The sequence below is a fragment of the Cyprinodon variegatus genome, unplaced genomic scaffold, assembly GCF_000732505.1.
Source record: "Cyprinodon variegatus isolate N-32 unplaced genomic scaffold, C_variegatus-1.0 Scaffold1025, whole genome shotgun sequence".
Classification (NCBI taxonomy): Eukaryota; Metazoa; Chordata; class Actinopteri; order Cyprinodontiformes; family Cyprinodontidae; genus Cyprinodon; species Cyprinodon variegatus.
In genome coordinates this window covers 205,843-221,992 of record NW_015151478.1, presented here as the reverse complement: position 1 = coordinate 221,992, position 16,150 = coordinate 205,843, and the positions used below count along the sequence as shown (strand labels likewise).

At 37.3% G+C, this 16,150-nt stretch overlaps 1 protein-coding gene across 1 annotated transcript in view; it reads left to right on the top strand.

Moving 5' to 3' along the window:
- The window catches only part of LOC107100902 (neuron-specific protein family member 2), a 52,363-nt gene extending 49,514 nt beyond the window's left edge, over window positions 1–2,849 (top strand). Inside the window, exon 5 of the mRNA XM_015399576.1 lies at window positions 1,495–2,849. Coding sequence (XP_015255062.1) covers window positions 1,495–1,686 — 192 coding nt within the window. The 3' untranslated portion in view covers window positions 1,687–2,849. The remainder of the gene's footprint in view (window positions 1–1,494) is intronic.
- Window positions 2,850–16,150: the final 13,301 nt, after the last annotated feature.

Genomic DNA, 16,150 nt, shown 5'->3' with positions numbered 1-16,150 from the left:
TGGTGTGAATTCTGGGGATACTGGACCACCACGAGACAATTTAATCCTTTTATAAACACCTAAAATAAATAAGAGGATAAAATATGTGTTCATGCACATTCTAAGTCATTAGTGCAAGTCATTGGTTTATTGTGGTCAACATTTTATCCAGATACTAGCAGTCTTCAAAATGTGCTTATTTTTAATCTTTACCCTGTTGTAGGTCCTCTTTACACCAATCATATTAGTTCTGTATAAATATTGACAGGATGTGTAAAAGAAAAAGTGATTAAGCAAATCTGCAACTTAACAAATGTTATCCCTGATGCCATTCATGGTGTACCCAGGATTTGATGTACTCTGGAGTCTCACAGATTCAGTTCAGGACAAAAAAGAAATACAAATCTATCAACTTCAAGATTTGCAGTTGAAAATATTAGCGTCCACTCTCCTTTTCAAGTTGAGTCTTGGTTATTTGAGAAAAACGACAACTAACGCCTTGAATTATGAAATTTTCAGTTAAGGGAAGTGGCTAGGAAGTATATATTTTAAGCTGCTTTGGCATTTAGTTGATCAGCTATTATTGCTATTTTTCATGTTCAAAGTTGTTCGTAGATCTTGGTTGTGACCTGAAGGTTACTGAAGGCAGCATTTCTTATCAGTTCCCTTTCTTTGGTGCACTTTCTCTTTAAATTACTCCACGTTTGAAGCAAAAATAACATACATAAACACCTCAACTATCTGACTGTTTAGAGTTGGTGGCTGTATAATAAACCTATTTTCTGCGATACCTTGTAAATAACCAGCTAATATTATAATAGGCAGCAAGGGTATACTGACTTAGGTACAATGTACAGTCAGGGGCGGATTAAGGAAATTTGGGGCCCTAGTCAAAGACAGGCAGGGGGCCCTCTGAACAAAGATGACAACTCATAAAACAGACCCACTATACAGATACAGAAATTTTAATGGAATAGACAAACATTTTTTGTTCTACGTTTTGTCCCTCTCTTCTTGTCCCTTTTCTTGTCGTTTTCCTCTCTGTATTTTCTTTTGTCCCTTTTTCTTTTCATATTGACAATGTGCTCAGCTGACATTTTGTGCTATCTCAAAAGGAATGAAATATTTTTTTTCCAATCACTACTAAGCTGATTGCTCAGTCCTTTTCATTGTAAGCCATAATCTGCTTATCTGTTTCCATTTAAATTTGAATGAGATAATAGCTGCATGAATTACGAATGTACTTGCTTTGGAGAGCAGATTTTGGGCTTTTATATGTTGTCACCAAACAGAGCATTTTAGTGAAAGGATCTTTATCAAAAGCATAATTAATCTGCACAAATAAGTAATAGCTGCATTAATCATACATGTAAAAGGAGTTTTATTTGGCCCCAAGGAACTTGGTTCCCTGGGAAACTGTCTAGTTTTGCCTAATGGTAAAGCTGTCCCTGTGTTCCATGCAAGAGTGTAAGATTAAAACAGTTAACCCTTAAATTTTCCCACCTTTTCTTACAGCACAAGCGGTGCATCCCTGCTTCACTCGAGGCTTACTATGCCGCTCAAGATGCCAATTCAAGGGGTCGTTTCTACACGGTGATCAGCCACTACAGTATGGCTAAGCAAACCACCTCCCACTCTGTCTCCCCCTGGCTGCCCGGAGGGGCGGCGGGGCACGAAGCTAAACCGCCAAGTGGTGAGGGCCACTGAGTTCACCAAATGGTTGCTGGATGTAAAGAAAACACACGAACATAAAGATACAACTATGTGAAACAAAATGAAGGTAGATTAGGATCCAGAAACACATGTTGGTAAATATTTAGAAGTGTAGGCAAAAGAAACAACAAGTATAGAATAAAATCATGCATGCAGACATTGAGTCAGCGTAGATTTAGGTCATCCTGATCATTGCAACAGCTGCTAGTGAACAAAGATAACTGAACTTCCTCTCTTGGTTCTTAAAGATTTTGCTTCTTTATTTAAATAAAGTACCGGGAGTTCAGTTGTCTTTCATTTCAGCTCTGTGGACATTCAGACATGCAGACACATGCTTAGTTCAATTCATACAAAGGCACATTTTGTTCACTACCCTTTCTTCTAATTTGTTACTCGTTGTCTGCTTCTTTTTACTGTAACTTATCAATGCTTTTGTAAGTGATTCCCATTATTTGTAAAAAATAAAAATAAAAAACACCAGTTGCAGGGAAATGTTACATTTCCTTTAGTTCAGATGCTGTCATTCTTTAAGTGTTACATATAAGTATATAAGTGTGCATATATTTCCTCACATAATGTCTTTTTTCCTTATTTTCTTTCATAGATTTTAACTGTTTTTTAATGAATCTCTCCAGCACTTCCACCTTCACCCATAACCATTTATGAGTTGCCATTTTATAACATATACAAAACGTTAATTTTCAGTGTACTGTGCCATAAATTCCCCTGTTTAGTTAAGCTGTACATAAAATTTAGCATTGAGATTAGCTTTGTGTTTACGCGCTGTAGTAGCAGGTTTCTCTTTAGAGATTTTGATTAGATCTTTGAACATTTTTCTGGTGTTGCCAGCCTTGTAGCCTTTGGGAACATAGTGTTTTAAAAAGGAAATGTTCTGTACATCACTGTCCCTCACCAAGATTCTTCAACTTTGTAGCATTATGTTCATAGATGGGCTTCAACTGCAGCTATATTTTCTGTATTGCCTTTTTTCCACTCCTTATTTTTAAACTGGATATGTTATCAAAGCACTTCAGTAAGATATTGTGATGTCATCAAATGTATTGATACCTGGTGTAATTTCTCAGTGTGCCACCTTGTCTCTGCTCTTTGTTTGAATTGAGAATAAAAAAAAACTGTGACCTGTGCTGAGCGTCTGTCAGTCCAACTTACATTTTTTTTTCTAATGCAGCCCCAAAGCAGTTCAAAGTGATCAACGGTGTCTCTTTGTTGTTTTTCTTTCTCTCTTGTATGTTGTTTTATTTAGATAGTAACACTCTCAATTAGAGTTCTGTGGTCCATAATAATGAGGATCTGTAAATGACAGATCAGAGAACATAAAAAAACCCTGCATGGTTTGTGTTTCTTACCCCAAGATCTAATTTTCATGCATTTAAACTAAGAATATGGGATTACATTTTAATATTACTCTGCCTTTTTCTACATTTTCATGTGATTTTTTTCTTATTCTTATTTTTGCAATATTAGTACTGCCCAACAGGTAGCAGAGAGGCTAAGGCAGTTTCTTATTGGTTTTAATGATACATGCTAATAAATGATTACAGTACTGGTAGCCTACAGGCATTTGTCACTATAGCCTCGCCTTTGGGTTGAAAAAAGAAACGTACTCAGACCCATACCTCTATAACGATCAAAGTGAAAAAGATGCTGCATGCCCAGAGAACAAGCAGGAGTCTGAGCTGGGTTAGGGAATCAGATCAGAACCGGAAGGCTCAGAAGTCCAGGAGTCTGAAGCCCGATCAGAACAGGAACAGGCTGGTTCAGTGTTCCAGGAGTCCACAGAGAGTTCAGGCAGAACGTTCAGGTGGGAACGGGCAGGCTATGTGGATCAGGAACACTATGAAACGCTAAAAACCTGTCTCACCACTGGCCCCCGAGAACGTGAAAATTAACTATAGCATTGGTGATGATCTCACATCAATAATCTGGCCCTGATAGCTTGGACTGAGTGTTATATAAATAAGCAGGAGCAGGTGGATTACATGAGTAGTAATCTGAAACTGGGCAGAGTTAGGCAGGTGGATGAAATGAGCAATTAGGCCATGGTCATGACACTTAGGCTACAGTCACACTGCAGCCTGAAGTGACCCAAATCCTATTTTTTTGCCCATATGCAACCTGGATCTGATCTTTTCATGGCTATCTGAACACAGATCCAATTTTTTCCAATCTGACCCAGGCCACTTAATTAAGTGGTCCGGAATCCGATACGAATCTGATCTTTTCAAATGCGACCTGTGTCTGAACGGCCAGGTCGGATTCATCCGACCTGAACGCCATTAATACCCGAGAAAGGTCACTACTCTGCGTCTTGCTACGCAGAAGCGGCAAGAAAAACAACAACAATGGCAGATGATGATGCGGCGAGCAGTATTTATGTTTAAACAGCTTGAAAAGATTGAGTTTTTATGGTTGAAAAAGACCGCTAGATGCGTGCTGGTACTGCCATCCATGTTTACTTCCATAAACATAGAGCACGCTGGCCTGTGACATCATTGCGTCCTCTACTGCGCATGCGGGACACTTGCGTTGTATGACTGCAGTTAACACAGGAGATCACATACAAGTCGCATATATTTGGAAATGTAAACAGCAACACAAAAAAAAAAATCGGATTTCACAAAAAAATCGGAATTGAGCATCAAGGCCTGCAGTGTGAACGTAGCCTTAGATGTCAGCCAAACCCATTTGCACAGGGAGAGATAAAACCTTTTAAATAAAACATTACCTGTCATATATCTGACACACTAAACATTTAAAACAAATATTTTCATTGATTTAACAGGAAAATATTCACATACTCGCATCATATTAAACTGCACTTACAACATTTCCCTTTATCCTCTGAGCACAGAGAAGCTTGCTTCTTTGGACCTGCAATGAATCAAGGGATACTTTAGGCTAGGAAGGATACAGTGGACCTGTCCTTCCAAACGTTTTTTTTTTTTCAATAAATATTATAGCATTTAAAGAGAAAACAAATACAGGAATACATAGTATTCTCAAGTTGTCATATGAGTCTTACCTGTTATGAGCTTATAATATTAATCTAATATTTGCCTGTTAAAAATATATATTTTTTAATTTATCTTTAGTTTTATCTATTTTAATTATTTTTACATATTAAACACAATGATTGTCTTACAATAACAAGCCACCAGCAGACAAAATCAACCCTAAAAGAAGAGCAGGATGTTTCTTGAATCTCAGCAACATCAAAAAAGATTCAGTGATTGTCTCCATTGCCATATTTGCAGTTCAACAACCGTACTGTCTGTTGAAGTAGCCTGACTCTGTGTCCTGATAAACTGCACAGATGATTACTTATGCAGGCCTTATACAACCTTAAGCACACGCTGACTTGTTGTGACTTGAGGGGGTCAGGTGAAGAAAAGCAGCTGATGATTTACTTTATGCAAAACAAGATAAATAACTGTTTTTCCCTTCTTTGGATGAATAAATGGGCAAAGTTTTCAATGAATAACAGCCATGGAACACTAAACCAAGCATATTATTGAAAAAAAGCTCATCATTTCCACAGCATAACTTGAACTGTAATTCTAACAATTGTTAGGAGTAATCTTTTTCATTCATAAAGAAGTCATTAATATTTAAAGTAATTGGGTTGTTGAATATCAGAGGCAGAACACATTTCCATTAATAATAAATTGTTTTTCTTGCTCAATTCAATTTCAATTCACCGTGTTTATATAGCGCCGATTCACAACACATGTCATTTCAAGGCTCTTTACGGAGACAATTCAACCAGATCATACTGTCAAATTGGCTCAAAGTTTTATATCTAAGGAAAACATGTTGATTGCATCGACTCATTGACGCTGCAGCAATCCCTCACAGCAAGCATGCTTATAGCGACAGTGGAGAGGAAAAAACTACCTTTTAACAGGAAGAAACCTCCAGCAGAAAGTTGTTGATGGCAGCAGCACAGCTGATATTTCTCTCCAGGATGGAGTCACAGCAAAACAGGAACAGACCAGATGAAGCTACTATGAGAAAAAGCAGAGGGAGCAGAACATTAGAGATTGAAATAACAGATTCTGCAGAGTGGAAGAATAGAAATAGGAAAAAGCCGAATGACTACAAGGTGTAAGATCTAATATTTTAATTAATCTGCCTAAAAAGAAAACACTTTGGAATCACTTTTGTATAAGAATAACAGTCTTCAAACAGGTACATAACAAAGCAAAAGGTATACAGTCACATTATTTGACTTCTTTTTTCACCCAGTAGTTTACTGTGGTTGTATATAAAGTATTATGCAAAGCTAACGACCTCCTGACATATTATTATTTTTGTTTTTTTACATTTTGCTTTTACTCAGTTTGTAACAAAATAAAGATCTAAAGATCCCAAGAGGAATAAGACTCGAAACAACACTAGGAATACAATATGAAGGTTGGTGCCCATTGAAGTTGAAGTTAAAGCCGCAAGAAGTGGCTGCTAAATCAGTGGATGCATGATATCCTATATCACAAGATATCCTATCAAATAGGACCCATGCAGTAACATATTTTTCATCTGAAATCAGATGAGGAAGTAGAAACTCCTTGTAGGAATGTACCCAGCTTTTATAAAAATCAAATGTGTTTATGACTCAATCCTGTTCATTCTGCAAAAGTTATGTTATATGCCATGAGCCTCAGTGCTGAGCTCTGCAACCATTGTTCTGCCTTCCTTAGGTTGAAAACAGTTAGTCTGAAAGTCGTTTCTTCAGAGGATCTTGTTATCTCTGTTGATCATTTTGCTTTTTAGATTAAAAAGGTATAAAACATCAAAAATCAGAATCAGAATTCTGATTCTGATTTTTGATGTTTTATACCTTCTTAATCTAATGTGTGGATTTTTTTATTGATGTCTGGTGATAAAATCAGAGCTGAAACAGAGAAATAAATATGGTGTTCCCATAAACCACATTCTTAACACTCTCAATGACTGAATGCTTGATCAGTAACAGTGACATTTACACAGTTTCCCTCTATATTTCAACGTTTATAAACATTTCCTTGTAAACTTGTCAGTTTTATTCTAGAAAAGGAGTTTAAAAGTAACACACTCCAAAAAAATTACACATACATATGGCCATCAGTGTGGCTGACACCTCCATCTCACTCCTCAGCTGTCTTCCCTGCTGTCAGAGAAAAGGCTGCCTCTCAGCAGTCAAGCCCCCCCCCTGAGGGGATGGAGGAAAAACAGAGAGGAGAGAAATAGCAGAAGATACCCACAGGGAATTAAAAGAAGGGGGGGAGGGGGTGGGGGGCTATGAAGAGTTTCTTCAAAGCTGCCATACATCTGCCACATCTGTAGGGTTTGTTATTCAGCCTCAGTTTGAGCTTTTCTAACATCACATAAAATATTCTCCCTCTCTGTGAGGGTGGGGGATGGGTTAATGTACAGGTTTTTACTTCAGGGATACTGGTACACTCCTTTCATTGCTTCTGCACATTTTTTGAGGGTTGGGGTTTCAAACCTTTCATTTAATGTGTTTTGCACATTTTTACTTGAATAACAAACAAATCCTTTAGAGTGAAATCTAAAAGTAAAAACAAACATGACCTGGCTTACTATGTAGGAACAGCCCTGACCTAATGTTTTGTAAAGCGCCTGTTGTTTTCCATCCAATTTATCAACACCCAACAGCAGTTACTCACTCTATTTTGCAAGAGCTTTCCAAATCTTTTAAACTCTAAGAAAAGACGTCCTCACAGTCTCCTTCAGGATGTCTGTGGATTTTATTTTATACTCTGACTTGGTATTCCAAATCTTTTGTTGAAGCCATCTTTTTTTGGAGACCTGGATTCATTGTGATGCTGGAAAAAAAATGATTTACTCTTTAAATTTCAAGATGACAACAAAGGCTTTTTGGTTTAAAACTGAGCTGGTATCTTAAATTTTTTCATAGTATCTTCCATATAAACAAAAAGCTCAGCTTAAAAACACCACATCATGATGCTACCACCTCCATGTTTTACCCCTATAGGGCTCCTTTCAGCCTCTCTAAAGGTTTTATATTTTGCCTGTTCATTTCTGTTTAGAGAAATGGTGCATTGCTTCCGGCTTTTAATTAACATTTTCCACTTGCAGTGATTTAAATTGTATAACACACATTAATTGAACCCTTCTGTTATCTATTTTTTTTTACCTCCCTGTACATGTCAGGAAACATACAAAAGAGAGCTATTTATCAAATTCTCTTGGTGAGATCCTAAGAAGACTTAGTGATGAAATGTAATCTAAATATGTTTCAACAATTTAAGGGTATGCACACTTTTGCAGCTCATTATGGAGGAGTCCTTTTATTGTTAAATTTTGAGCTGGATGGTCACTAGTGAAAAACTCGTTTAAATAAATAACTGTGAATAAATAATACTTTCTTTTATGTCCCATAATAAACTGGTTGTCTGACAGCGTTATATACAATCAACTGGTCTCACCAATGTCTTGAATTTATGCTAACTCTAACCCAAGTAAAGCACTGATATGCAGAGAGTGAAGGATGAGAAAGATGAAAATGTGTTTATAGAAACAGTAATAAGACTGAGACTGGATCTTTCCAGGTTATGACAACCTTTAGTTGCCATAACCTAGCCTCCTTGTCCTCACTCAGCAGCTCATGCATATAATCAAAGTATAATTCAATGTTAATGTACCTCGCTGAGGCCTGAGCGTCAAAGACTTAAAATGTTATTTTAAAAAAAATCTTCTAGTTGCCTTCCATCTTTTGTGAGTTTTTCAGGTTGAATTAAAATGTTCTAAAATTGATTTTTAGCAGAAAAGCTGATCCAGAGGAACAGGAAACCCTAACAAACATGTTAAAAAATGGATCTGATTAATAATGAATTTGGTAAAAACCATCATGTCAATGTTGGGTGGAGGTTGGTTGAGGATTTAAATACAGAGATGAGGGAGGCAGAGATTAGTTCTTGCAGTTAGATTGAATCAAAAAGGCAACAGAACAAAATCCAATAATAAAATGCAGGAAACCAAAAACCAGGAGACATCAGAGGAAAACATGCACAGGGAGCCAAGTAACAAGAAACCAGCACTAAAGAACAGCACAGGTAGAGTATACAGTATATGGGTGACAGAACAAAGACTTTGGGAATCATATGTTGAGTGGGTGTGGATAGAAATGACTAGAAGGGTGCCAGGGGAAAGGAAACTGGCCCAAGGGGAGAGTAACTCAAGACTGCTTAAATATAACACAAAATGGAAAACAAACCAAAGATCAACAAAAAAAGAATGACATAGACAACAGAAAACTAAAAACTCTAAAAGTCTCTTAAGTCTAAAAGGGGAGAAGCATAAAAAAATCAATAGGAGAACATCGTCAAAATTGATTACACTTAAACTGGAACAATCTGACAAAATTGAGCATGTGTCAAGATTTTGTTTTGGTTTTGGACCCAAATGCAGAGGCTGAGAGGCAGGGGAGAGTTCTTGCAGTTTCTTTAATTAACACAGGTAACAGTGGCAGGAACCCAAAAAAGAAAATTCAAAAATCCAACTTAAAAATGTAAAACAAACCAGAACCATGGAGACGTCAGGGGAAAACAATCACTAGGAGCCAGGGAAAGACCAGTTAAGATGAAGTAAGACAAGGTATGACAATGTTAGATGAGGAACCAGCACTGAGGAACTGCACAAGGAGCATATTTATGGGTGACTGAACAAAGAGAGGACTAACGAGCAGATTGGGAGCAGCTGTGAACAGAGCAGTCAGGGAACGAGCTAGGGGAAAGAAAACCAACACAAGAGGGCAACGGAGGGCAACAAAAAAAGCTAAGAACTGAAATCCAACCAGAAAACACAACAACATAGGAATTAAAACAATAAAACTAGAAAACGTGGAACAAAGTAAAACATACCGTATTTTCACGACCATAAGGCGCACCTTACTAAAAGGCGGAGTCTCAGTTATGTGTGCCATTTCTATATTTAACACACACATAAGGCGCACCGGACTATAGGGCGCGTTTTTTATATACAGGTACATGTCCTCTACTACCTTTAAATACCTCTACTGCGTATTTAAAAATACAGCAGGGGCAAAACTGAGTATGACTGTGCTTTATTCATGTNACATATTAACAGCGATGGTGATGAGTGGAAAAAAAACACCTGGTCTCCTTACATTCAGCCACTCTTTCATCATCTTCTCAATGAGGTGGTCTCAAAAGTCACAGTTACAACACACATAAGGCGCACCGCACCATAGGGCGCACCGCACATTTTGAGGGGAAAAAAAGACGTTTAAGTGCGCCTTATAGTCATGAAAATACGGTAACAGAACCAAAACCATGACAGCATGTGGAAATAAAAAAAAAAAAGAAAAACATAACCAAAGACCTATGGATTGTGACACTTCTACTACAGTCAATCTAAATCGCTCTATAAAGAAAGTGTGATTGTCCATCAGAGCTTCCTCAGCCCTACATCAGACAGAAGCGAAATGCAGTGAAATTATAGTTTTTAACAATATAAGTGAATTTAGCGTAGAGCGTGGCTGTGTGTTGGATTTTACTACTGCACAAGGAAAGCTTTTTCACTTTTTGCTTCTCCACAAGTAATTAAAAGTGATCCTAGATTTTAAGGAATATTCCACCTTCAGCTTTTGTTAAAAATCTGAATGTTCAGCTAAATTTTTTACTCTTCTAAAGTTTCTTTAAGTCCATAATGCCAGTATATAACAATATAAAGTAGAAATCAGTTGTTATGGTTCAAGATGTTGATATCAAAAAAAATTTGTAGTCATGATTTCATAAAATTATCATATTTAACCATCACATAACCTAAATTCTAATAACTGTAGCTTGATTTTTTTGGCTTTAAAGAATAGTTTATTTGCTTCTAAAACTCTCCACATTATTCCATGTGGTTCCTTATGTATAGTGTTATAAGTTAAGAAATGGAATAAAGAGTCTGATTTCATTGCTTGAAAGTAAACTTGACACTTTTTGATGAAATCAGGACATTTCCCTGTGTTTCTGCAGGGAAAGCATGCATTATATTAGCTTTTTTTCATTGATTTTCTCGAGTGTTCAAATACTTGTTTGCAGCTGTATCATAATTTTTTTTTTTTTTTTGTAATTTAATTTTTTAAATTATGGCTCTCACAGTGGACATGCACTTACAATGACAATTTCAGACCTGCCATGATTTCTAAGTGGGAGAACTTGCAAAATAGCAGGGTGCTCAAATACTTATTTAACTCACTGGATATGGAATTTTCTCTATTAGAGGCATTTTGATATAATAAAAGAATGTGTCAGCCCTTATATTAATACAGAAAATAATTCATGCCAAGTTTAAATGTCTTTAGTTAGCTTAATTAAGTAAATAGCATATAAATATTCAAGGTTGATGCATCTCTTAGTTCATGGGAAAACGCTGAAAGCTTTTTTCTTGCATAGTTTTCTTCCATCATTTATGACAATGTCAGCTAAGTTCATGAACACGCACTGAGGCCTGGGTGCTCTGGCTGGGTTTGCTACAATATTCTAGACGATGAGCACAGTTTAATTATTTACTATAAAATGTCTGGGTTAACGGATGAAAGGGTCTCTCTTTCTCTCGAGGTACATTTGCTACAAACAGGCTTTTTAAGGCTGAAAATAATCATTTTAGGTTACTTTTGTAGGAACTTATTGAGTCACACGGTTAACAAGTTTGACGCATCTCCTTTGGTTGTATTTGAAGATCCTAATATGAGCAGACAGCCAGTGACTTAAGAGAAACTAAAGCTCATGTTAAGCAAATAGGCAGATGTAGCCGCAGAAAATGTGAACGTGGAGAGAAATATGAAAGCTTGCTCAAATAAAAACATTAAAACAACACTGTGTTAAGAAGACGAGCTGCTCCGTTTAAATCACAACCACTTTGACCTTTTCTCATGCAGCTCTCCCTGCTCATCAGTTCAACTAAAACTGGGTCAGTCGGTTTAATCTCTCTTTGCATGTCAGTCAGTTGCTAAAGTTAACATAAAAAAAAAATAGGCATTACAAACAGATAAAAAAGAGAGGCCAGGATTCATCTGTTGTGTGTCCAATCGCTTAAAATGGGCTCATTTAGTTACTGATGGTTTTGTTTCCATAATGTGCTGAAGCTGGTAACATGTGGTGGGCTGTATTTAATTTGCTTCCATCATTTTTTTTCTCAGCTCTCAGAACCCAAAAATGATAAACAAGAAACTAAATGTAAGAGAAGCAGCATCTATCGGCTGAGTCAGATGTGGGCAGCGTTGCCTGGCTGTAAGTGCCATTATTGCTAAAATGCTGTTCGACATCAGTCGAAGCGAGTGCTTCATTTAAACATTAAAAATAAGATTTTTATTGCAAATTCAGTTTATACAATTTCAGTTTCCGTACTCCATGAGATTTAGGCATAAGATCCATCCTTCTATACATTGTAATATGTCATACAGTATTCAAAAGATTTGGGTCTGACAGTTACGAGATTGTGGTTTTGTTAGTAAAATTAGACTTAATTTTCAAGCAAAAGGGACATAATCACTGTTAATCCATGATTTCATAAGGGACAAAATCTTTTTTTTTAATTGGCCCATATAGATTTGGATAGCTGTTTGCCTTAACAAATGAGATTTTATTGCTGCTCGTTTTTTTCCCCAAGTTATTTTTGATATCAAAACTAGTTGCTGGTCTTACAAAAACGCAAACTGAAGGGGGAAGAAATTTGTTAGGGTAAAATGTATTTTTCATATCATTGTCTAAACCGTATCAGGTTGTAAGACGGAAGCAGAGGTGGTTTCTTGTACCTTTAACAATCCAAAGGGGCAACAAAAGATAAATTCCACAAAAAAATACAGAAAACCAAAAACTATAGAAAACACACATGAAGAGCACAGAAACAATGAGGAACAAGCAAACAATAACTGAAGAAAGAATATCGCTGAGTTCAAATTCAGGGGCTGCGTCCTATGAAGGCCAGATTCGTCTGCAGGTTACGTCATAGCATGGTGCTGAGGCCCATTTTGTTTGCATGACTCCTTGTTATGCGCCCGACAAATGCAGCCTTCTTTTAGCCCGTTTTGAAGAACGGGTCAGGTTTATCCTACGCAGCTTTGGGTATCCCATCAATCATTGAAAGTCCAAGCAAGCAGGCTGCTCTGTGCTCAGAGGAAAAAGGTGCTTGGCGCCCAAAACTGTATTAGAATATTGGAATATTGGAAGTGCAGTTTAATATAATCCAAGTATTTGAATATTTCTGTCTGAAATTAATGAAAATAGTTGTTTTAAATGGTTAATGAGTCAGATATGGGGCGGGTAATGTTTGGTTTATTAAAACATTTAATATGTTTGATGCAAATGAGTTTGGGTGTCATTTAAGAGCTGATTCTAATATATCTGCAGTGTGGGGATTATACATTTGATGTTAAGGTATTCGGTATCCATTCCTTTTCTGCTCTTTCTGTCAACTGTTGCTAGGCAACAGAGTGTACAGGCAGTGAAAGCCAGAGAAGGCTGGACCTGTTTGAATCCATAGCCAAAACTTTTACGGTCTCCTTATTTTCACGGACCTCGAAGGACGCAGTCAAGATAGGCCGGGTCCTTGGAGGATGCAGCTGCTGAAATCAACCACACCTTATAGTCAAACAAAACAAAGACTGGGGTAAAGAACTGACTGGAAGCAAATACGGACAGAAGAATCTAGAAGGGTGCTAGGAGAGGAAGACTGACACAAGAGGGCAACAGAGGGTAAACAATAAATACATAAGAACTCAAATACAAAAAGAAAACAACACAAAATAGAAATGAAACAGATGAAAACTCAAAAAGAAGACAAAAAGAATCAAAAATGCAAAACCGTGACAGACAGGAAGTTATGATTTCTGGATTCCCAGATCAACAAAAAAAGAAAGATTAATGCAAGTCTGAGATCTTTAGATAAAAAGTAGGAGGCTTCTATTCTTTCCAAATAGAGATTAGCCACTGCATTAATGTTCTACAATGTAAATACTTTGCTGGTGCAGCGTGTGTGAAGGATTTGTCTGCAACACTGATATTAAATGACATTAGCAGGCTTTATATCTCAATCAAAAGTCAACAGGCAAAAACACTCTGACCTCTAAGTCTTTGATAAATCATCTTCCGTGACTGTTTTCCTTTAAAGCTGATTTATACGGATTTTTAAGATGTCAGATTGGGATTTCTGCAGCACCTCTTGTCTCGATCCTCATTAAAAGTCAGAAGAGCGATGTTACTTCAAGAACTTATTCACTACTTTTCCCACCTATCCTCTGCCCTGTTCTTCTTTTCTTTTCTTCTCGATCCCCACTGTAATTATCCTGAAATTGGGCCTTTGTTCACCAGCCTATCAGTCTTATTACACAGACAGACAGAAATGGAGCCTAATCAGAGACAAAAAGGGACGGAGAGAAATAGCCTGGCTGATTATCTCCCATGCCACATTTCTAAACCTTAAGCAGGTTTCTGGTTTGTATTTAATCTTGGAGCTTTGCAAAAATACATTGAATATTGCATCAAACTAAAATATGGCACATTTTCCTCAGTTTCTATTTCTCCTGTTGGTTAAAACACACAGGACTAGTTAGGTGGGAGAATGATGTTAGAAGGAGAACAAAACATAATGGTGTATTGCAGAGCAAAACAAGGACAGAGTTACAGAAATATGCCTCAGAAATACAAAATAGACAGCAAGAGGCTTGAATTTCTGAGCTGAGGAAAATTAGATCATCCTCTCTGTTATTAGAATATGTTCAATTCAATTCAGATTATTTCTATAGCACCAATTCATAACACGTCATCTAAAGGCACTTTACAGTTCACCAGATCATACAGTCAAATTGATTTAAAGTTTTCTATCTTAGGAAAACCAGTTGATTGCATCGACTCATTGACTCGAAGGCAATCCCTCCCACTAAGCATGCTTGTAGCGACAGTGGAGAGGAAAAACTCCCTTTTTACAGGAAGAAACCTCCAGCAGAACCAGGCAATGTATGTTGCACTATATATTTGTTGTAAATGAGACTAATGTGGACTTCTGAATGTTTATGTAAAAGTATCCTCAATGATAGGCACAATGTTGTCTTTAAATATTGAACCTCTCTTTTAATCATTAATTTACTAATCAGGAACAGTCTCTTCTGCCCTAACTATAAGCTGCATTACAAGTGGACTTTAAACAATTTTTTTTTTTAATATAAAGTTTTTAAACTTTTCCAATACTATTGAGACTATTACATAATGTATCCCGTAGCACTGCTGAGGCACTAGGCTTGTCAATTTTTTTTCCGCATTTTTTTTTTTTGTAAAGTATGTAACAAAGCACCAATAACTGATATATGATTGCTACACATTATTATCTTTATGCTTGTCACTTCAAATAGCCTTGTAGGAACATTAGTTTGCAAAACTTTCTCACCAGACCTTCTGGAGATTCTGAAAGTTTTATAATCAATGTCTAATTATAAAAGTAAATACTTACTCAACATAAGTGACATAAGTTGACATGAGCAGATAGGAACAGATCCACACACGAGTAGGAGACAGGCTACCGCGGCATAAAAGCTAGCCATCAGAGCAGAAAAGCATCCCCTCATGCTGGTGACTTTCTCATTGTAAACATTGCCACCAAGTCATCTCCATGCCTTGTTTTGGTTCTGCCATCGACTGAATCAGGAGAGTCCAATCAGCATAATTTAGTTCTTTGTGTCAGAAGCTCAGAATGTACTGTAGGACCCAGAATTCAAGCAGACCGATCAGAGTGTTTAAAAATAAATAATTTATTAACTGCTCAGCATACATCAGCCTGTAAGCTGGGACAGGGTCACTGGACACTCTGTAGAGGTGGAAACTCATGTTAGTGACTATGGAACTCAGACAGGAAACAATAATAAGTATGTGAGTCACTAACCTGGTTAAAGTTCTTTCTGAGCCCAGTAAAAGGAGTGGAATCTGGAGGGATTGTTTCCCGCAGCATGTGGCAGGAGCTGCCCCTAGAGCTCCAGAAGAGGAAGCAAAGCAGACTGACTAGCAGAATCCAGCAGACGCGGAAGAGCAGAAGAATCTGAAGGGATAATCCAAAGCCAGAGTCGAAGCAGAAGCAGGTTTCTAGGCCAGAGGATCAGAGATCCAAAGAGGCACAGAAGGAATGTCAAAGGGTTAGGGTTAACCCAGGGTCAGGAGACAGATCCAAGGTCGTAAGCAGGCAGAATCCAGGTAACAGACCCAAAACAGATCAGGCAAACAAAGCAGAATAGGGGCAACCAAAACTCAAGAGGTCCAGAGGCAGAAACTAGTCAGGATCAGGTAATCAGAAACACACAGGTTCGCTAGAAATCTCTCACACTCGGCTTGAATAATCCACTGCATGAAAAGTGGGATTTTCGTCAATATACGGCACTGTAGATTGTCGTGGAACTTCAGGTTAGCGGCAGTATACG